At 41.7% G+C, this 23,816-nt stretch overlaps 1 protein-coding gene and 1 long non-coding RNA gene across 3 annotated transcripts in view; one reads left to right on the top strand and one right to left on the bottom strand.

Annotated features, from left to right (window-relative positions):
- ahr2 (aryl hydrocarbon receptor 2) overlaps positions 1–12,007 on the bottom strand; it is a 187,249-nt gene extending 175,242 nt beyond the window's left edge. For both annotated transcript variants that reach the window (XM_034179128.1, XM_034179132.1), the window contains exon 1: positions 11,549–12,007. In XM_034179128.1, coding sequence (XP_034035019.1) covers positions 11,549–11,607 — 59 coding nt within the window. In that variant the 5' untranslated portion in view covers positions 11,608–12,007. The remainder of the gene's footprint in view (positions 1–11,548) is intronic.
- On the top strand, positions 1,565–23,592 carry LOC117518076. The gene is made up of 3 exons (XR_004562917.1): positions 1,565–1,646; positions 5,775–5,780; positions 23,582–23,592. It is a non-coding gene; the product is annotated as an uncharacterized LOC117518076 (long non-coding RNA).
- The last annotated feature ends 224 nt before the right edge of the window (positions 23,593–23,816 follow it).

The following is a 23,816-nucleotide window of genomic DNA, read 5'->3' as shown; positions in this document are numbered from 1 at the left end:
TTCGACTGTGGGTACCTGGCCACCGGGTCAATAGCCCCTCCCCACGTAGAGCAGAGAGCAGCCAGCAGACTAAACTGTGTGTTTTTTAAAAACAGACAAACACACGCTTTAAATGCGCAGTTAGCTACAGTATTTCAGATGATCAGCGTGGACCATCTTTCTCTTAAAAGACTTTATTTTACTTTGTCTGTTGTACTGGAAAGCCATAGGTTTTGGTGCTACATTGCTTTTGGTGCAGCTTATGCGCATGCTCTAGTCTAGTCTTCTGTTTTTTTTTCTGGGGATGTTACAGCACCACACACAGGCCTGGCATACGTACTACAATGTTAAACAGAGCTTCGAGCCACAGAATTTGCCTCAAACATTTTTTGTAATCAAATTATTCGAGTTTCTCGACTAAATGTTTCAGCCCAAAATATTATAATGATTACTTTCTCCATTAATCAATTATGAAAATAGTTATTAGTTGCAGTCCTAGTCTGTATGTTAGTAGAGTAACTACAATAATACAACCGATGTGCTGTGCAGCAGCGCGAAGCTCACTCATGGAACACAGAGTCCCTAACAGGAAGTGCCAAATTTTGAGTCCACAGTGAAACAGGAAATGTCAAATGTCAAACACTTCCTGGATCAACATTTCCTGGATTGACAGACAAGATCCCATTGAATCTTATGGGAACTCGCTGGAATCTTGGGGGAGGTGATGGTTTTGTGGTTAAAGTGTTGGGCTTGAGACCAAAGGAGCTTCGTTTCAAATCCCAGCCTGACCGGAAAATTACTAAGGGCCCTTAGTGATTAATCCCTTAGTTGCTCCCGGTGTGTAGTGAGTACCTTGTATGGCAGCACATGGGGGTGAATGTGAGGCATTATTTGTAAAGCGCTTTGAGCGTCTGATGCAGATGGAAAAGCACTATATAAATGCAATCCGTTTACCATTTAACTCAGTAGCAAGTTCACACTGAAACAGGAACTGCCACATTTTGAGTCCACAGTGAAACAGGAAAGGTCAAATGTTGAACAATTCCTGGCATGGGTGGAGCTAGAGCGGAGGCCAGGGTTGCACTGGACTCCCCTGAAATGTTACTGGACACAGATGACTGACATGTCACGGCACCACACATCTGGTTGAAAAGACCTGCATTTTGAAATCAGTGAGTCATATTGACTGCTAGGTTCCTCCTGCCCAGTAGTTGGTGCTGTGTACCACAAAAAGTTCTAATCCACTTTAGTAGAAGAAGGAAAATGTTTGCCTCAGATTTGAAATGAACACGTCGCTTGAACCGTGGACAAATAATGACACCAAAGTTACAGTGGTGAGTAAACAAACATATTTTATGCCAGAAATGAGTTCAAGGTTGTTAAAAGCGGCATTTCTCCTTTAATTCGGGTTCCCTTATATATGCGTGTGTCTCCAGTAATTTTTAAACAAGCAGGAAGCTGTTGATTAAATAACCTTGTAATTTTGATGTCTGAAGGACTTAAATAAACTCTTAATTTTGCTCTTTGAGTGACACCAGGATGATGCATTTCACTTAGAAATACACGAGTGTTTCTGAACTATACTCAAACGTATTGGAACACTTCGTATTTCACACATTTGAATTTGTTTATGCCATTTCAAATACAAATAAAAAAATAAATCTAAAGTTATCTTCCTTAAACTCAAACTGAAAGCAAATCTCTACAACCTGATATAAATTAATTAAAAATATATAATCCAGCTTCCTGATGAAGTGGTGTAGAGGAGGATTTTTTTTTTTTTTAAAAGAAGACCTGAACGTTCAGCTACAATTACACAAAGTCCAAGACATATTCAGTGACTTGGAAATGTTCATGTTTCCATCCCCTGACTAGTCTGAAGAAAACTGGCAATAAAACTGATTATTATTTTCAGGTTTTATCAAGCTTTAGAGATTTGCTTTCAGTTTGAGGAAGATCATTTTAGAAATTTTTATTCTTTATATTTTTTGTATTTCTTGTATTTGAAATGGCATAAACAAATTAAAATGTGTAAAATACCGTTTTCCAAATTCCAATACTTTTGGAGGGCACTGTATCCTATCCTTAAGATGAATGCAAAATGAGTGTGCTATTATTACTGTTTTGTTTAAGAATGTTTAATTTTGTTGCACTTTGTGTGAAATCATAGTCAAATCTTATATCATACTGATATGACAATATTGAGATACAATCATTTGACCATAATGTACAGCCCTACTGTCAACTAGCTGAAAACTATGAATTGTTGTGTGGGCCGCCGAAGAGGAGGTACTGCTGGCTCACCACCACCGGATGGCGCCCTGCTTGGAGTGCGGGCTTCAAGCACAAGAGGGCGCCAGAACCACTGGGAGTGACAGCCCTCAATCATCCTCAACACCAGCTGTCACTCATCATCTCACCATCACCATAAAAGCCGGGCGGCGACTCCACCTCCTCGCCGAGAAATCTCTTACGATACAAGGTAATCTCTCTGCTGACTTATACGTCGAATAATAATCTGATCTGTTTTGCAGCTGTTTTTTCCTGGTGGTATTCCTTGACTGGATTTTCGGAGCTGCACGTGTGTATGATTGGAGGTGGAGGCTCTCCCTCCACAAGAATCAGTAATCAAGGTTGCTGGGTGTGAGGATTCACACTCACTACCTTCTGTTTTTTCTGCCAGCAGTACCAGGGCGACGGAGGACAGAGACCACCTGGGGACTCGGGGCTTGGCGGCTTCGGTGTTCTTCAGGCCATTGGTGGTAGAAGCGGTGTGGGTCCCGGCTCTTCGTTCATCTGAGGTCTCCTATCTTCGAGCCTGCCCGCAATCCTCTTGTGTGTGATTGGCAGTACCTTTGTTTATTTTACGTTGTGTTCTTGTGCAACATTAAATTGTTACTCCTTCCCTTATCCATTGTCCGTTCATTAGCGCCCCCTGTTGTGGGTCCGTGTTACGACACCTTCCCAACAATGAATATTAATTTACATCTACATTTAAAAAATGGTTAAAGTGACAGGGGGTTAAGAGGGCTGTAATTAGGGAGCCCTGCCAAAAGCTGAAAGGAAAAAAAAGAAAAATGTTTAAAAAGGCGGGGGTCTGGGGAGAGGGGCAGAGCCCCCACAGAACCTGAAAGGTTTTAGCCATGCTAATGCTCCATCGAAGCATTTACTCAAAAAAGTCTGAAGGACCTAAATGACATGGTGAGATGCTGAAGAGCTTTACTCGTTCATGTTCGCAACATATACAGTACATATCAGTCACCTGCTCTATGAACAGATGAAAACAATTTGATTGTCACAAAGTTCATGGCAGCCACTCACCAGAGGATTAAGCTGCCATGTTTTTTTTCCTTGTTCTATTTTGCAAACCAAACAAACCTGGCCAGCCAGCTTGTGACCTTTGTAATCTTGCGATGCGCAGATTAACTTTGATGCTTGTCTTGCTGTGTGTTCTTGTTTAAAATCAGCCAATGATACAAAATGACATTCAGGGTACCACAGAATGCCCAATTTTTACAACTAATTGTCAATACCACCACCCACCCCACTATCACTGCAGTATCATCATCAGTATCACTCCATAGTTTATTTTTATATACATTTTATTGCATTTTTTAGCCTTTAATTTAGAGACAGGAAAAAGGCACAGCTGAGACTTGTAGCAAAGGTCATGCAGACTAGGACTCAAACCAGGGGACACTGAAAACCACATTTCACAGCATGTGGTAATCTCGACAAACTGTCAGCCACCAGCACACCCACACGTTTCTGAAAAAGAAACCTGAAATAATGTACAGATGGGCGACAATTTAAAAGCAAAACCTGAGTCAAATAATGGATAAACACAACGTATGCAGATCCTTAATCCACGCACGTCCTGTACAGTACAAAAACGCTCTGTGGCAGCTGGAACAATGCAGTCACCAGACCTCAACCCAATTAGGCTCTTTGAAGATCCTCCAGTGGATTTAAATATGAGGTTAAAAAAAGAAATGCTACCAACAGGGGCGGCATCACGACATGCATTTGGGCCAACCTATCTTCTGTCTCACTTCTGGCCTGCTCAAAGCCACCCGGTGAATAGTCAGAACAGGACAAATTTGGTATAGATGATCCCTCTGCATTCCTACAGTGGCAGCATGCAGCAGATGATAAAACCAGATAATCCACTCTTTTCAAAGAGATAATGAAGGAAAATTTTGCCAGCGCTGATTGTACGTTAGATATTAAAGTTAGACATTTTCAACTTTTTCTGCTTGCTGTGGCGACAAGGACACCGTGATGCATGATGCACGACAGAGTCATTCACGCAAATTGGAAAATGTCTGTCTATGGCTGATGCTGAGACTTTGATACATGCGTTTATTTCTTCCAGACTGGATTACTGTAATGCTTTATTTTCTGGCCTGCCGCAGTCTAGCATTCGAGGACTTCAGTTGGTACAGAATGCTGCTGCCAGACTTTTGACACAAAGTAGAAGGTTTGATCACATTACTCCCATTCTGGCATCCCTTCATTGGCGTCCGGTTTCTGCCAGATCGGATTTTAAAGTTTTATTGTTGGTTTATAAAATTGTTCATGGACTGGCACCTTCCTACCTGGCGGACTTGGTTAAGCCCTACGTACCTGCGAGGCCCTTGCGTTCGCAGGACGCAGGGCTTCTGTGTGTTCCGAGGATGAACAAGAAGTCTGTGTGGTATAGAGCCTTCTCCTACCATGGTCCAACTCTTTGGAACGATCTACCTGCTGTTATTCGGCAGTCTGACACAGTGGAGACTTTTAAATCAAGACTGAAGACCCACTTTTTTAGATTGTCTTATCATTAATTTAATCTGGTTGTGTTTGCTTTGTGACTTCTTTTTATTCTACTGTGTTTTATCTTTTATTGTGCTTTTTCTTGCTTTTAATTTTGATTTTAGATTAATTTGTGTTGTGAATTGTGTGAAGCGCCTTGGGGCGACTTTGTCGTGAGTTGGTGCTATATAAATTAATAAATTGAAATTGAAATTGAAAATGTCTTGTCATCCTTTCCTGCTTGCAGTGAGGGAGAAGCGGTGCGGTGCGACATGGAAAAGTGTCTGCATCAACACCCGGTGAGACATTATTGTCGACCCCCTCAATGGAACGCATCAAGATTTTGGACAGACATATTAGAAGACACTCTCATTCATCATCATCAAAACACCAAATGGAAGAATGGTGTTCCAGCTCTCCAGTAGACTTCCAGAGTCTTATGAGATCAATGCCCCAGCGCGGTTCACCTTAGTCGTCTGTATGCGCTTCCTACAGGACAAGATTACGTCAACAAAATCTTTTTACATAAGTGCGTTTAAGATCAAGCTTTCACACTTTTTCACTTAAATGGGCTAAATGTGAACTAAACTGGTTTTGATGGTATTTGTTTATTATTGTTCATTAATTATGAACTCATGTCGGCTTCTGTTGTTTTTGTGTTTGACTTTCTTAAGGGTGACTGCTGCCACTCACAAACACAAATGACCATGAATTTCAGTGTTCTACTTTTACACTGCAGCATAAACACAAAGGTAGAACGCCTGAGGGCAGATTGTACGAACGCTGAATATGGACTAAACACTCCCCCAAAACAGAAAAGAACCTCACTGTGAAATTTTTCCTAAAACCCAACACGGCCGACTTACGTAACCGTTTGCGTGACACAGAACTATGTTAATTTGAGTTGAGGGAGGGAGGAAAAACCAAACCCCAAAAATCTCTGAGAGAGACAGAAGGAAAGACAGGAAAAAAGTATGCTGTGGCAGTCAGAGGAGGAGGAGAAAAAAGTGAGCGAGTCTCAGATTACGCCATCTTCCCTCCCTGCCTCCTCCCTCGTGGAAACATCGCGTGAGAGCCCTCTCGCTCCACGTCCTGATTATGATTAATGCAGGTAGTACCTCACACACGCTGAAACCGCGGTTCTGGCAGGGTTCTGCAGCAGTTCTCTGCACAGGGCTGTGGTTCTGTGTGCAGCGGTTAACACTGCGTCTGAATTGTTAAAGTTAAAACTCACAAAAGAAGAAGAAGAAGAAAGTGCAGCTGAGAGCAGCTCGCACAGTCTGATAGGAATCTTTAGAGAAACATAGAGGGTCAAGGTAAAACTGTTCCCAGAGGTTACGACAGCACAATGAAGGTTGTGGTGGTGAGTCACGGCACCACTGGGAGCAGAAACCAAAAGGCCGAACCAGCCATCTCACGTGTTCGAGCCCAGTCTGTGGAATTCACACTGTGGTTTCTGTCAAACATTTCTCCAAAGTAAACACAGAATAGAAAAGGTGAATTAAATTCCTTTTCCTGCCTTCCCGTGGTTTCACTTCATTCCTGTACGTTATTAAAGAGAAACTTGCAGATGAATTGTTTTTCTGAATTCATGCACCGTGACCACTGTGCATACAGTCAGGCCCATAAATATTTGCACAGTGGCCATAACAAATTTGAAATTAAATAATCATGTTTTGCTTGTAGATTTTTTTAGCTTTAACTAAAGGAATTTAAAAATTATCACATTAACCATTTAGGAATTACAGCCTTTTTTTTAAATATAGTGCCTCCATTTTCAGAGTCCATGAGTAATTAGACAAAGTACATATAAGGATCATTGTTCATAAAAAAAATCATCACTTTTACAGCCAGTTATTTTAGACAAGTCATGAACATTTCCAAGTCACTGAATATGTGCTTGACTTCATTTCCAGCAGTCATTAAGAAATGCAAACAGAATGTTACTGTACGGTAAATTTGTCTGAGTGACAAGTGAGGGAAGCCACCAAGACACCCACCGAGCTCTGAAGGAGTTACAGGCTTGGACTGATGAAACTGTGCAAAGTGCAACTTCTAGCTGTTGTCTCTCCAGTCAAACCATCATGGTGGAACAGTGAAGGACTTGAGTGAGGACTTGCTTAAACTCCGCATCTTCTTTTGAAGACCGTCTTGAATGTATAATATTATTTTATGGTCAATGCAATATTTTTGTCAAACGTCTTGAAATAAAACTGAAGATCTACATCTACATCTCTATGTGTACAAAGGCGAAGTTACAAAACTTGTGTCACTAAGGAAGTGACTGTAAGTGTGAAGAGACAACAAAAATCTTTCTGAGAGCAGTTCCTTCTAGCAAAGCACTGACAAGCAACTTCTGGTTGATGGTAGCACAAAACGGAGAACGAGCAGTTGATGAGTTAGCTGATGAGCTGTTAAATGAGGACTAAAATATTGAAGCTTTTGATGAAAATGAATGAGAAAGTGTGTCCAAACTTTTGACTTGTAATGTAATTTGGCCATTTTAAACTACAAATTAGTGTGTATCCATTTCGGACAATGTAATAAAGTATCCACTGTTGTTCAAACAGTTTTTACCTGAGGCCATCAAATATGACCGTCGGATATTGCGAAGACTTTGTGTCCGTCTGGGGTGACAGCCAATCAGAGTAAAGTGGCAATGTGACGACAGTTTCCGTATAAGATGAACGTTATTATCCCACTGGAAATTATTAACATGCTTCTGATATAGTCTGGAAAAGCTAGCGAGAAATAAACACTTCTAAAACTGAAAACCCTGTTTTTGGAATCTAATAACAGTAACGCTCCCCTGACCCAGAGGAGACAATCCACCGTCTTCCAACAGAGGACCACAGTCTTAAATTTGGAGGTGCTGAGTCTCATCGCAGTTGCTTCATACTCGGCCTCAAACCTGCTCAGTGTGCATTAGAGGTCACCGGCTGATGAAGCCAAGAGAACCACATAATCTGGAAAAAGCAGAGATGAAACTCTGAGATCACCAAACTGGACTGACTGCACCTTGAAATGCAGTCCATGAACATCATGAATGAGACTGATGACAAGGAGCAGCTCAGGTGAAGTCCAACACCCACCAGGAACAGGTCCAATGTAATGCAGAAAATGCAGACACAGCTACTTCTTTAGACTTATAGAGACGGGATTGCGCATTGTAGCTGGTCCGGTGTCGCAAACCAAACGGTCCCCCTAAAAATCAGCCACCCAATGATGCAGTTCACGGATTACCACCTCGTTTCTGCTTCAAACTGCCTCCAGTCATCATCTATCTCAGTGACAGATACCTGAAGCTTTTGTACCACAACCATTTCCACATAAATTCAGCATTATTTCATCGTAAAAGGCGATGGAAGCGATCAGAGCACCGCAGGTAAACGAGCTGCTAGCTGATGCGTTCACTGCGTGTCAGTCATTTCAAAGCGTCATGGAATTCCGACGAGTTTCTGCTTAAAACGGCCTCCTTTCTGATTAAAACTGACCTTAGAATGATTTAAGAGGTTTTACATTTATCATCTGATGGTTAATAATCCCATTAATCTATTTGATTGCTTTTGGGTGAAGAGAGTCTGCCTCAGACGTGCTGCTATGGTCCAAAATGACGCATGTGCAGATGCAAAAGGTGGACCGATTTTTAGGGGTGGACTGTTCGGTCTGTGACACTGGCACCCAATACTTCTTCAGCATACCCCCAAGCCACCACAGGACACCATGAGGGACACAGTGGAATGCCTTTTCCAAAATACATTTGTAGACTACTTGGTCATACTTCCAAGAACCTTGTAATATCCTTGCAAGGTAAAGAGCTGGTCCACCATTCCACGACCAAGACGGAACCCGCATTGCTCCCCCTGAAGAAAAACCTAAGCACTGTCCAGCAATAAATTAAAAAGTCTTTGTCTCTCTTGCTGTGTCCTTGTATCTCTGTATGACTATCCTTGTACTTCTTCTCCTTGTCTGTTTCTCTATTTTTGTGTGTCTCTGCGTGTTTTTCTGTCCACCTTACTGTCTGTAACTGTCTCAGACTATACCTGTGTAATTTTTTGTTTCTGTCTTTCTTTCTGTGGCACTCATTTATTTTATTTTAATGCTTATCTAACAGGGATGATACATAAAACACTGCCACAGAAAATGGGAAAATGTGATGCCTATAAGGCACCTAGCTTCAGCTAATTTGCTGTTTTTGACACACAGTATGAGACAGAGGCACAGAGACAAACACTGAGGGACACAGACACTGCAGTGATTTTCACATGCCACTGCATAGGCCCAGCTGGCCACTGGGCCAGAGACAGGGTGGTTTCTAATTTGCTCAAGTTTGAGGGTGAAATTTAAAATTTTATTTTACAGGAAGATAAATAAAATCAGCACATAAGGAAGTCAATCGATACTTGAATCCACAAAACAAAAACCCAATCCAGAGTCTTTAAACTTGCTTTGGATAGCTAATCCATTTGTTTGAACAATCGTTTTGCTTGGGTTTTTCCAGATGTTTACAGAGCGATCTGAAAATGGTCCCTGGTGCATTCACATGTTGTAGGACATCAGGCAAGTTACAGCGATCAAACCTCTTTGGACAGGCAAACCAGTGAGATATTTAGTGCTTAACATAAGTGATACATTGCAGCCACAAACTGCCATGACTTAAAATCTTCAAGTCCAGCATTCCGCATTCTGTTCTGGTTGTAGAGGGTAAACACAGCCCACAGTCGATGACTCACCCTGGATGGGACTTCAGTCTATTGTAGGTTACTTCCCCAGCCAAGACTTGAACCTATTTACAGCTGGGTGGACTGGGATGATGTTGATGAAATGTCCTACCCAAAGTTTCAGACAGATGGTCTGAAGCACAGACCTAGACTCAAACCCCAGTCTGTGTACTGGTAGTCCAACTCTGAGCCCACAAAACCACCTGCTCTGATTAATAAAGCAGGTCAGTTTTTGGAAAATGTCTGGTCGTTGATGGAAAAACGCTACTTTGAAGAAAGCCAGCTTTTGTGGAAAGGTCACAGCTAGAACATCAGCAAAGGAGCCCGTTATTTGCAAAGACAGAAGAATGTAATTTTAAGATTTGGAAGTTGACATTGCAGTTATAGTTATAGGTTTACAGGATTTCAGTTTGGTAGCATAGATGCATTCATGTTGCGTCCACAACATTCAAATAGAAGGGGCAAAGAGTTTCCACCCGTCTTCCTTTTTGAAGTTTTGGCCAATGAACTCTGCACTGGGGCCAGTAAGTCTGAGTTACTGAGTAAAACCTTTAACATCTACCCATGATTACAGAGAACCTGTTTGCAGCACCACTGCTGTCCTATGAAAATATGAGAAGCTTTCTAGAAAGTTCTTTCCAGCAAAAGTTTGAGGCTTCATTTGAGAATGCTGCCACCCAGGATAGTCCCAACGGGTTCATACAGCACCAACACGGAACCGTGCAAAAGACAGTGGCTATCCATACGTAGCAGTTTTCATATAATGAACTTTTATTGGTACATAGCATCTCTCTCATTGGTCAATATAGGTCATGTGATCACGAGGCTACGTACTAGTACATGTATTTGCTATTGATATGTAGATTCCTAAAGGACGCCCTAACCTCACCTTAACCATAACAAGGCTGCGCTATGTACAAATAGCCAATTCCTATGAAAAACCATTTTATTTGCATCTATAAAAGTTACCCTAATTCCAAACTCTTAAAATGAAATGATCCATGACAGAACCAGAAGTGTCTCTACTGAATGAGGATGAAACAAGGAGGATGTAAAAGAAAAGTTTTCCTTAATTTTTCAATTATTAAATGTGAACTTTAGATAATGCAAAACCAAGAAAAAAAAACATTTTAAAAGGAATAATATTTAAAGGCACACAATGTCAAAGCAGTAATACAAGAAACAAAAAGAGAGTCATCTGAGAGGTTCTTTAAGGTTCCTCCAATGTTCCAAGTGCAGAAATCCCAAGTTGTCCTGCACCAGGTTTTGATGGGTCCTGAAAAATACTTCAAATATGACTTTTTCTTGCTTCAAAAACCATTAAATTAGTCACGAGACCTTTCATAAAGGAATCCTTACATTCAGAACCATGTAAAAGGATAAAAAAAAATAAAAGGAACCTCAGATGGAAGTAAGTTGTGGTTAAATTATTTTCTGCAGAAATGGTTCTCGATCGCTCCAAGGGTCCTCAAAGGGCAAGATAAAATGAAGTATGAATGCATTTGTGTTGTGATGTGGGATTTGAATCCAGCGCAGGATTCAGACCAGGTTTCTGCACCCTAACCGGGTTTGTACTCAGCTACATGACGCAGTCAGCTGTCTCAGATGGCGTAATTGAGTTTAAAATAATACTGTCTTAACTTTATTTTACTACAGGGTTTTTGTGTGTTTTGTTTTTCTTTTTTTGAACTCGTCACATTACCTTGGTCCAACCAACACTGCATAACCGCAGCTGGAAAAATAGATTTTATGGCCTTATGGATTCAACTAAGGACAGGCACTAAACAAACAGAGGAGCAGTTATAACCTACTACACCCTTATTACCTTGTAACACATGCCTCAATGCAAAAACAGCTTTTATAACAGCCTCTAAGCCTATATTATTAAAGAAAACTGCTTAACTTTAGCATACAAATAGTGTATCATAAAAACACATGAATGTGTACATTTTTGGAGCGACACAAACAGCAGGCAGCACGCCGAGTGTGATTACACAAGCATTAAAATTCATGATTATAGGTATAAAAAAAAAGCATTTAGCAGGCTGACTTACATTTTCTGGACCGGTTTCTTTCGTTTCTTGGCCGCGTAAAGCGCCGTATTTCCCAACATGGTGACTTCAGAGGAGATAAAGTTCAACAAAGTGGTTTAATCCTGGTTGTAGAGTTCACGATAACAGGGTCCGGACCGGTTCGGCAAATTCACATTCCTCCAAAGACAAGCGACAGAAGCCCCTGATATCCCCGTAACCTCGGTAAGCTAGCCCCGGCCGCTCGGCCGCTCCGCTCCGCAGATGGAAGAAGAAAAAAAAAGAAAAGTTTTTGTTGTTCTTCAGATCCTCTGAACGTTCATTACGCGTTTAAAAACTACCAGCACTGTCCGGATTATTGACGACTTGGTACCAATCCACACTTTCGCCGCCATTACGGCGATTTTTAGGCGTTAAAAGGAGACGGAAAAGTCCTGCGACGACTTTATGGAGTCTCTCTCTCTCTCTCTCTCTCTCTCTCTCTCTCTCTCTCTCTCTCTCTCTCTCTCTCTCTCTCTGTCTGTCCGTCTGGTGCGCGTACCCGGTCCGCGCGCTGTCACAGGGCGCCGCGCGAGCCTCACTGCGCACGCGCAGAGTTGTTCACGTTTATAGGAATCTCTCAAAGCGCATGCGCAGACGTATGTCAGAGGAGGAGGAGGCGAGTGCAAAAAAATATTTAAGGTGGTCCAAGTGACTTACGAGTAAGAGCGCAGACGTCGAGTAAACGCAAAAGAACTTAGACCTTAAAAGAGGGTTGTTGTCCATTTTGATTTATAATCTTCCGTATTCATTCAGAAATAATGTATTCCATCGTTTAAAAATATCCAACTGTAAGTATATTATAATGTTTTGCAAATAATGAAAACATTATGTTTGTGAGTTAACAAATATACATTTACAATAAAAATAAAAAAAATAAAAGCAGATTTTTTTCGCACCAGTGCTTATTTTAACAATTTTGTCAATTACAGTCAGAAATAAATAATTTATATATATATATATATATATATATATATATATATATATACAAGTGCATTTACATTTCAATCAGTCCAAATTTTTCACTGTGATTTTTTATACGTTATGGTGCATTATATTCCCAAATAATAATTAATGTTTTAATGTTATTTAATATTGTTAAATACTGTTTTTCATATTATATTACAAATGATGAATAAATATATCTAGTAATAATATTTTTAATCAAATACGTAAATTTAAATAATAATACATTTAAATAAAAAATACATGTCCATAGAGAATGAATAAATGTTTGACATTAATTAAGTTTATTTATTTAACACCCAATCACCACAGCAGGTGCAGAAATCATAATCGTAATCATAATTAGGTTTATTCCCAAGTACGTGATGTGGAGTTGCATCAGGAAGGGCATCCGGCGTAAAACTTCAACATGCAGATCCACCTTGGATTTTCTGTGGCAAGCCTGAGTGCAAACAAGGGAGCAGCCGAAGGAACTTACGTGTTCACATACAAGGACTTTTCTTTCTTGAACCGGAGAAAAAATAAGGAATACACTCACCGGCCACTTTATTAGGTACACCTTGCTAGTACCGGGTTAGGTCCCCCTTTTGCCTTCAGAACTGTCTTAATTCTTTGTTTCATAGATTCAACAAGATGTTGGAAACAGTCCTCAGAGATGTTGGTCCATACTGATATGATGACATCAAGCAGTTGCCCAGTCAACCAGTCTGTCCGTCATCCTCTGACCTCTGACATCAACAAGGCATTTTCCTCCACACAGCTGCTGCGCACTGGATATCTTCTCTTTTTTGGACCATTCTCTGTAAACCCTAGAGATGGTTGTGGGTGTAAATCCCAGTAGATCTGCAGCTTTTGAAATACTCAGACTGGCCCGGCTGGTACCAACTATCATGCCACATTCAACGTCACTTAAATCCTCTTTCTTTCCCCATTCTGATGCTCAGTTTGAACTTCAACAAGTTGTCTTCACCACATCTAGATGTCCAAATGCATTAAGTTGCTGCCATCTGATTGGCAAATTAGCAATTTGTGTTAACAAGCAATTGAACAGGTGTACTAATTATGAGTTTGATGAGTATAGATGTTCCTAGGTGGTCTCCAGCCAAGTACTTGTCAAGACCATAGAACACTACAGGGAGCTACTGTCAGGACCTACTCTGCCTAACGTCTGAGATTTGATGGGACCAGGCTGAACTTCTGTCTTCCTGCTTCCTGTGTAGCCAATTTAACGACTTTGTAGATATTTTCTAGTTTTGCATTTACAAATTTACCATATAGATTAAATGTACAATAACTTGAAATAATTAGTATTTGCTGATATGGTGTTGTCTACTTTTAGGGCATCATATTCTCACACAGTTCAGGTGTCAAAGCACGTGAAGGCAGTACTGCATGGGTTGGATCCTCTGAAGGACTGTGGACTGTGTCCTTCTGTTCAAGATTCAAGATTCAAGATTTGGTTTATTGTCATTCCACCAAGTATACGCATACACTAAATGAAACGAAAAATCATTTCTCATCAGCTCCTTTCTTGCAGTGCGTTAAAATAAAATAAATAAGTAAAAGCTGCACTTAAAAACAATCTGAAGTAAGTAATAAAATATTAGACAAAATAAGCAAGCATTCCAATCACACGTGCCGCGGTCACGCGATCATTAACCACAATCACTGTTCAGTGTTATTTTTGTCCATAATAATAATCAAGTGCTTTAAGTGATTCTTAAGTGCTTTAAGTGATTTTTGACAGGTGAACAACTGTCAAACAGTGCTATGGGATAGACGTTAGTTTGGTAAGTGGAAGGGGACACAATACAGACTGGGGCAATACAGACTGAGATTTTGTGTTGAAGTGTTTGGTTATCTCCAGGCAGACTGCAAGAAGGTTGTAGTTGGACTTGACTTGATTAAAGTGTATTTATTCAGTGTTGGGGTCATCTGGCAGTCAGTTTTACTCCATGTGGGTGAGGTGAACCAGGTTCTTCAGGGTCATGCTACTGAATGATTCCTGTATTGTTCATTGTGTGTTCAGACTCTGTCAATGTGATGTATTGTGGTGCTTTTGTGATTTCTGAAGCACTTGCTCCAGCACGCCAGGGACCAAGCCTCCAAAACTGAAAGGGTCTTTTTTTACCCAGTCCTTCTTAAAATAAAACACACACTACTCAAATGCTTCATCGCTTCACTTCCATTATTTCTTGCCCAACATTTCTTAGATCTAAAGGGGAATTTTGATTTATTTATTTTTTGCTTGTTGTTGGTTTTCATTTGTGATTGTGCAACATGCCAGCTGACTTCCAAGACTGCACCTGTAAATCTGAGCTGTCACACATCAGAATTCATTTGGATGAGAACGGATCTAGTGAAGGATTTTCATTTTATCTCACTCAGTGTTTTAGGCCAAGACATTCAGTATCAGCGGTGCATCCAAAGGTGTGGCTAGTAGACACCCCCCCCCCCCCCCCCCGGTCATTTTTCTGACTATCCCAAAATTTCTGACATATCTCCACCACTGAAAAGACAGATAGATTTACTGCAGCAAAACTGTCTTTAAGGTGCAAAGGTACTTGCTTTTTTTAAAGTATGTTACTGCACATGTGACATCACACGTATGTGATGTTGACTTCAGATGTTCATTGTATGAATCCAATGTGGCAGGGAGCTGCAATACCCATGTCCACCACAGGGGGAGTATGAGCACAGAGGCAGTGCAACCATGGGAACTGTGAAAGAAGAACACAACACAGCAAATAAGATGTTTTTGCAAAACAAAACTAGATTTGAATACATGCTTTTGTCTTTGAGTTGTTGTTTTGTAGAACATCATCTTCCTTCTTATTCAGTGGTTTGCCATTACCCATAATGCAACATGAGGTTCACTGTGGCACATGCTTGTGAACATGTTGGGAGAGTTCTGGTTTGCTGCTGATCTTTTAGCCAGATTCCAATTTCAGATTTTGGCAACAATTTCCATTGAAATTTCCATTCGGAAATCAGGTCTATTTTATTAAAACATTGGGGCAAGATTTGTGCTTCATGCTGTTATTTTGCTGATGAAATCCGAGTACCCACGAGTCCCATGACACAAATGCTTGTGCACATGTGACGCACAGTGCTGTTCCATACAGTCTATGCAGTATTACTACCACACATTTCTTCAAAGTTAAAATGTATCTTTTAACATCTCAGAACTGTCTGTTGTTGAAGAGTGCTGCATGCTTTTCATGGGATTATATGCATTGGATTTATGTTGCAGAAGAGAATCAGGATTATACTCACAGAACAGGCGGCTCCTCTCACTGTAGGTTGTACTCGCATGTCCACCGTCATCTACTATTACTTTTACTCTGGTAAAAGCAAAGATATCACACGTCTATAATATCTATGCTTTTACCAGAGCAATGAGTGGTGTGGATCATTCATAGAGCTGTATGCTCCACTGCGCAACAGTCACTGCAGACCACTCACTCCAAAACAGAAAACAGTCTGCATTGTATTTTAATTTTAGCTTCAACTGTAGCATGGCATCAAAATAAATGAGCAGCCAAATCCACATTCAAGCATGAATGATTCATTTCAAGATGTAGCAATACTCACATGCCCTGACTTTTGCTAAACATTACCCCCGATCAGCACAAATTTGATCCAGTTATTCACATTTTGTGGATTATGGCGTGTCTCAATGTTACAAATTTTTAAGGGTGTTTGAAATTTACCCAATAACACAATATTTTGTAATGCTACACCTGCAGCAGCACCAAATTTGGCACAATCGCATTTCTTGGTCTACTTAGAAAAAAAGCCATGAGCCACTTCAGTTTCCAAGATGGCACCTGGAAATGTGTATTTTTGTTATATATGGACAATCTTGGTTTATTTCAATGTTGTAGCTGTTAAATGTTGTACTGTGGACTCAGGGGTTTTGAAATTAACTTCAGACAATATTTTCATGCTTTGTAGATGGATTGTATATGTTTTTTAATAAGTGTACATTCATTCTGTGATAGTGTTTGGGGGGTTCAGTCATAGTAGAGGTACTATTTTTGATTTAACGTCAGTCATGTCTCTTAGATGAACACAAGTCCTCATTGCCAACAGTTAGCTAGCTAGCTGACTAAACCTGATTCTTTACTCAAGTAAACAGAGAAGATGACTGGTCGTAACACCAGTAGGTTTGGATGTCTTAAAACTCATCACAAACCGACACATTTGACATGAACTACACATTTTATGAGCAAAGCAAAACTATTTTCCTTCGGTGTTTCCTTTGTTCGTTTGCTTGGTGTCGCCACAGCAGATCTCCTGCGGATCTGCATGTTGATGTGCACATTTTACCCCAGATGCTTTTCCTAATGTATCTTCAGATGTCCAAGAAGAATGGTACAAGGAAAGGTGAGTGAACTAACCACTTGAGCCATGTAAAACCACACCCATAGTATGGTTGAAGGGCAACTGATGGAATGGAACTGGAATTATTTCGAGGCATGTTTGCAACACAACGCACTGTCAGTCTGCCCACGAGCTCTGGGTCTATGCTGACAAGAACCCTCAGAACCCTCGGAAACTCAGAAAGACCTGGCATAAAAAAAAAAATCCCTACTTCCAGAAAAACTACATCCAAATATGGATCAACTACTCAGCCTGTCACACAATTGTACATAGAACGTGAATATATTACATATCGCAGTAATGTGTTGTTAAAATTTCATTTTAAAGATACATTTTCAACTTTGTTGTCTAACCAGTCATAAACGTGGCCACCGCCATGGTGTGACGTCAACTTGGATTGCTGAATTTCCTCACGGGTTTCCTCACACAAATTCCTGCCCGAGTGTTCAAGGCATTTTTTCCCTGAGCTGGAGGTCTGAATCTCCAACCTTCTGAAGATTTTAAATGCAGCATAAATTCAGCAATATTGATGTCACAAATACGTCAGTAAAGCTGGTGATAAAGTCAAGTAGCAATTACGCTGCGCTAATCTGCCCCCTGGTGGATAAAATTTTTGACCCTTAAACTTTTTTGTTGGTCTTTTAGTTCAAGCATTATTTCCCATGATGCTTCACTGCTGTAAAATCTATTTTTCAGAAGTCTCTGTCTGTTCATATAATCAAGGAAACTATCACGTACGTGATACGTTGCAATAGCTGTACACGTGCGCTCGTACGGACCCTACTGATGAAGTTATGTCAGCCGGGTCATCACAAGCTTCATTTCTTCCTCATAACTAAACTTTTCTTTTTGTTTGTGAGGCCTGTGCATGTGAAAAAGTTTCAGGATTGCTGGCAGCTTGGCGCGGCATGGCGCTCACACAGGATCCACGTTGCCGTGGCAGGATGTTCTTAAAACAGCATTTACAAGACAACAGCTATGTGTGATACGCCACTGGCCCTATTAAAAAAACTAAGGCTTTGTTTGAAATTCACCCAGTTTAAATGCAGCTGGGCTCAGACCAGGACGCGCTGGCAGCTACAGCTTCTTTCTTTCTTTTTCTCTTTCTCTCGCTCTGTTTTGGCAGCTCAGCCAAGTTTGGATTTTTCGTATAAAAAAAAAAAAAAACAAAGCAAACAAAACAAAACAAAATATCATTTAACTGTGTGAATGTGTAGAAAATAAGAGTCTGCTGTGTGCCTTCTGGGCTTGAATTTAATGGCTGTAAGATGTAAAAGCCCTAATAGAGCCACGCTGCTGCGGCTCTTAAATGAGACATCCACAAAAAGATTTATAGCGGGTAATTAAAACAAATGATAGTGAGATAAAGGGGGAGTGCCCTCAGCCGCTGACGGAACAATTATTAATTTTTGTTGTTTTTTTCTGATCCGTTCATGTCATCACATGTCGTGCTATTTTTGCAGGGCCTGTTTTGTATTTGCGCGCGGCGAAGCCAGCAGTCGCTGTTCTTCATCATTAGCATGCTGGATGGCTGAAGTCAGTTTATATCTTTGGCAGCAGCAAACACAGGCTGAAGAGCTGCGGTGAGTTTCCACTGCACCACCGCAGGCCGCTGCAGCCTTTTACTGCGACATGCAGAGGTGGCATTTACACAGCAGTAAACTCACTACCAAACTCTGACTACAACTTGTGAAGTTTCTGTGCTGTCTTGTTTTAAGGCTTGATGTAAAGCAGGCCGGGGTTCGTCTGAGGACGCTCACTTCGTCAGCTCACAGGGGTTAGTGCCTTGCTCAAAAGCATGAAAGCTTCAAATCCTAATGCTTCAACTCTGGCTTTTACTTCTGTGCTGCTGCACACTGGCACACTCTTAAAGGACGTGCACACAAGCTTGTCTGCTCACTTTTACGCTTCCATGTCACCACTTTGGCAGTGTCACATACAGTACGAGAAAGTGCAGCACAGAAGTCAGGCGTTTTCAGGACGTCATGGTGTCTGGGTGGTGCAGTGGTTAGCACTGTTTCCTTACAGCAGGATGTTCCTGGGTGCAGATCCACCAGAGCCTGCTTCCTTTTTGCATGGAGTTTGTGCTTCTCCTCCTGTCTCCTCCCCTCTAAACATGCAGTTTAGGCTTTTTCTGCTTGTAGATATGGACTTGCATCACAAAGTGCATCCGACATAAAGCTCAGACTAAATGCATGTGCAAATCATGTACCAGTTCCACAGTGGAGATGGAGGATCAACTGTGGCGACACAGAATGGAGAGGATCAGCCTCAAGGTGAGGTATCTGCAGAGTTAACACACTGAATTTTCTGGAGTATAAGTCACATCTTTTCTGTATTATCAGCTCTTTATTTTGGATTTTTGTGCATTATTGCAGTGTAAGTTTTATGATTTACTACCGGCAATAAACCGGGAACCACAGAATCTCGTCTCTGCTGTTTGCGGACGATGTGGTTCTGTTGGCTTCGTCAAATCAGGACCTTCAGCGTGCACTGGGGCGGTTTGCAGCCAAGTGTGACGCGTTCCGGGATGAGAATCAGCACCTCCAAATCTGAAGCCATGGTTCTCGACCGGAAAAAGGTGCTTTGCCCTCTTCAGGTCGGTGAAGTGTCCTTGCCTCAAGTGGAGGAGTTTAAGTATCTCGGGGTCTTGTTCACGAGTGAGGGACGGATGGAGCGTGAGATCGATAGACGGATCGGTGCAGCATCTGCAGTGATGCGGTTGCTGTATCGGACCGTCGTGGTGAAGAGAGAGCTGAGTAGGGGGGCAAAGCTCTTGATTTACCGATCGATCTACGTTCCGATCCTCACCTATGGTCATGAGATTTGGCTCGTGACCGAAAGAACGAGATCGCGAGTACAAGCGGCCGATTAGTTTCCTACGCAGGGTGGCTGGGCGCTCCCTTAGAGATAGGGTGAGGAGCTCGGTCACTCGGGAGGAGCTCGGAGTCAAGCTGCTGCTCCTCCACGTCGAAAGGAGCCAGTTGAGGTGGCTCGGGCATCTTTTCCAGATGCCCCCTGGACGCTTCGCTGGAGAGGTGTTCCGGGCACGTCCCATTGGGAGAAGGCCCCGGGGAAGACCCAGGACACGCTGGAGGGACTACATCTCTCGGCTGGCTTGGGAGCGCCTTGGGCTGGGGGAGGTGTGTGCGGATCAGGAGGTGTGGGCGGCTTTGCTTGACCTGCTACCCCCGCGACCCGACTCCGGATAAAGCGGAAGAAAATTGATGGATGGATGGAAGTTTTATGATCGACACTTATTCTTTTATTACTAGTTTATTTTGTTTGGTGCTTTGATTTCTAGGAAAGTCCAATATCTTCTTCTTCTTGTTCTTTTGGCTGCTCCCGTTAGGGGTCGCCACAGCAGATCAATTGTCTCCATCTCACCCTGTCCTCTGTATCTTCCTCTGTCACACCAACCACCTGCATGTCCTCCCTCAGCACATCCATAAACCTCCTCTTTGTCCTCCCTCTTCTCCTCCTGCCTGGTGGCTCCATCTTCAGCATCTTTCTTCCTATATACCCTGGGTCCCTCCTCTGTACATGTCCAAACCATCTCAATCTCACCTCTCTGACTTTGTCTCCAAACCGTCTCACCTGAGTTGTCCCTCTAATATGTTCATTCCTAATCTTGTCCATTCTCGTCACTCCCAAAGAGAATCTCAGCATCTTCAGCTCTGCCTCCTGTCTTTTTGTTAGTGCCACCGTCTCTAAACCATACAACATAGCTGATATCACTACTGTCTTGTAAACTTTCCCGTCCGATATGCTAAATAATAATTACAAATAGGGATGCACTGATACCAGAGGTGGGATGAAGTCACCGCCAAGTCATTCTCAAGTCATCAATCTCCAAGTCCCAAGTCAAGACTCAAGTCAGCCTGCAAACAATTGGTGGTTATTATTACTTGAGACTTGACTTGGGACTTGCTGATTCATGACTTGAGAGTGACTTGATGGTGACTTCGTCCCACCTCTGACCGATACCACTTTTTTCAAGACTAAGTAGAAGTACGAGTAGATACATTTGGGTCCTCATTGATACAGAGTACCAAGACGAATATTAATGATACCATTACAGTTTTATGATGACGTGTTTTATTCATCATTTCATGTAAATCACATAACTTCACTTTTTGACTCCAAGAAATTGTCCTTTAACATTAATTGTATGTTTCTTAACAAACATGACACTGCCAGACATCTGACTGAAATGTAACCAGTGGACTTCAACACGACAAAATGTACAACACCAACAACAGAACTGAATCTGTCCATAACTAACTTTACTTTTGTCTGTGAGGACTAAAAGCCTTTTTTTTAAAAAAAAAAAAACAGGAACAGATTCATTTTGATGAAAAGAAGCTTCTCTGGATTGTTTCTGTTTATGCTTTCATCTACAATATGCGACACTGAGCTAAACAGCCTTTCACTCTCCGCACCATTTTTTAAAACTTGTAATTAAATACGTACTGGTGGTGACATACACAAACACATACCGTAAATGTTTTTCCCCAAAGGTGGAACATGTAATATTGGAGGAGCACGGCATGCGCGCACAAGCACGCACAATGTTGCATGACGTCTCCACTCCACACGGAGGCAAAACTGAGTCATTTTAACATTGTTTTATTTAATTTTTTTCTTTGTGGATCATGGGATAACTTTATCGTGTGCAGACAGAATCACCTGTTGCCTGTGGGAACTGAGACGTTAACGAGGTGCAGTGACTCTTTCAACTTGTGGTGCAAAGTGCAGCCTGTAGAGGGGAGCAGAGGTTCCACTGACTGCGCCACAGACACCCAACAAACGGATTAGACCTGTAGCGGACCGAGCCGGTCTCCCATCAAGGACTGGAACTCACCAACCTGATGGACGACCTCTGCCACTGAAACCCTGATAGGACGGAGTAACTGTGGTGCAAAGTGCCAAAGTCACAGAGGAACTTTTTCAGCCATGACAAGGAATTAAAATATTTTCAGATGTTGTTTTCCAACATCAGGAGGCTTCATGTGGATCAATTTTCTTCAAGATGTAATGATGAATTCCACTGAAACAGGTAAGACTTTATATTTACTCTGTGTGTGTGAATTTACTCTGCATGATGGACTGCAGCTTTCAGCCAATCAATGGACAGCATTGACAGATGTATTTTGACTTATGAGTAAATTACATGAAAGCCTGTAAAAATCCATAAATTAGCTGCATCATTGTTTAAGCCACAGTGTTCAAAAGGTATGAAAAAAGTAGCAGCTTATAGTCTGGAAATTACAGCACGTGTGCATGAAATTCCCCCATTGAGAGGTTGACATCACGCTGCTGTAAAACAGTATCGGGTGTCGTAGTATCGGAGAAGTTTTATGGTTACAAGTACAAGTAACTGAATACGGGATCAGGCCGATCCCCGATACTTGTATCGGGATCGGTGCATCCCTAATTGCAGCAGTTATTATTAATGAGAAATGTGTGATTTTTCAGTATGTAAGATACTATGAATTGGGCCGGATACTGGCCTCCATCTTGGAGTGAGATTTCCCATTCCTAAACAACCAATAGGAGAGCAGCGCGTCAGCGTCTGGGCCACCAACCAATCACAGGCTAGGAGAGAGAGGCCAGTATCTGGTTCATCTGAGAGCCGGTTGACGAGCTATGACCGGATGTGCTGCAACAACTGAAGGAAAAAAAGATCTTCACTTATATTTGCTCAGAGAGCATGAGGCTGTTTGGTGTAGCGCCCCTAGTGGCAGCTTTAATTCCTGGAATCTCTGAAATCCAGCAAATTTTCTGAACAGATTTCATTGAATTTTGTTGTAATTTAACACGGTAAATTAGGACAAACAGCCGTGTAGAAGGCACAGCTACACATCATCCATCTCAACTCCTTGGTCACTGAGATATATATATAAAAAAATGTAGTTTTTGGACAGTGTTTTCCTTGACCTTTGAATAAACTATTACAAAATGTGATTACCTCTAGATTACATTACATCTTCATTTATTTCATTTATATAGCACCAAATCACAACAAAGTTGCCTCAAGGAGCTTCACACAAGTAAGGTCGAACCTCAAACCCACAGAGCAAGAACACAGGACGCAGTGGTAAGAAAAACTCAAGCAGACCAGACTCAGAGGGGCCATTCTAACAGTCACAAGATGTTTACAAAGTTCAACAAAGTTTTATAAAGTTTGGGGAAAAAAAACATCAGCTGCAACAATTTAAGGCATGAGGATCCCACCGATATCTCTCTAAGTAATATTCCCACCGAGTTCGTAGGAAACCTGTCCAACCGTTATCTTGTCCACACACACACACACACACACACACACACACACACACACACACACACACACACACACACACACACACCGCAGTGAAAACAATACTCTTCTATCACCATCTCATGGATGCACAGGGTAATAATGTTTAAGACATATTCCACTACAGACAGAAAAAAAGAAGTGACTGCAACAGGGGGCAACTCCTTTAAGGTTATTAAAAAAACTTATGCTGCCAGCGCCCCCTGGCATTTGGCATCCTGGGCAATTGCCTAGGATGCCAAAATCTTGGTCCGCCCCTGGACAGAATTACTTAATGATCTGTTTTTTCTGCTCGGCACTTTGACACATGTCCAAAATGTGAAACGGCAAGTCTTCAGACACACGAGATCTCAAATTAGCATTGGTCCACCGACAGACGCAGGACTAAAGGACGTGGAGCAGGATGGTGATTAAAGGTCACAGCCACTCAAAATTACAGGACAGCTGCAGTCGTCTCATTTTCCACGTCAGGCCAGTCTGGAAGGACTGGGACCTGCGGCTCATCCTTCAGTCCTGGTTAGCAGTGGAGGACACACGGCAGGCTGCAGTCCTGGTTAATACTCACATCCGGCACAAGCATGT

This window comes from Thalassophryne amazonica, chromosome 1, assembly GCF_902500255.1.
Source record: "Thalassophryne amazonica chromosome 1, fThaAma1.1, whole genome shotgun sequence".
Lineage (NCBI taxonomy): Eukaryota > Metazoa > Chordata > Actinopteri > Batrachoidiformes > Batrachoididae > Thalassophryne > Thalassophryne amazonica.
The sequence above is the reverse complement of the archived record's forward strand: the minus strand, read 5'-3'. Positions and strand labels throughout refer to the sequence as shown.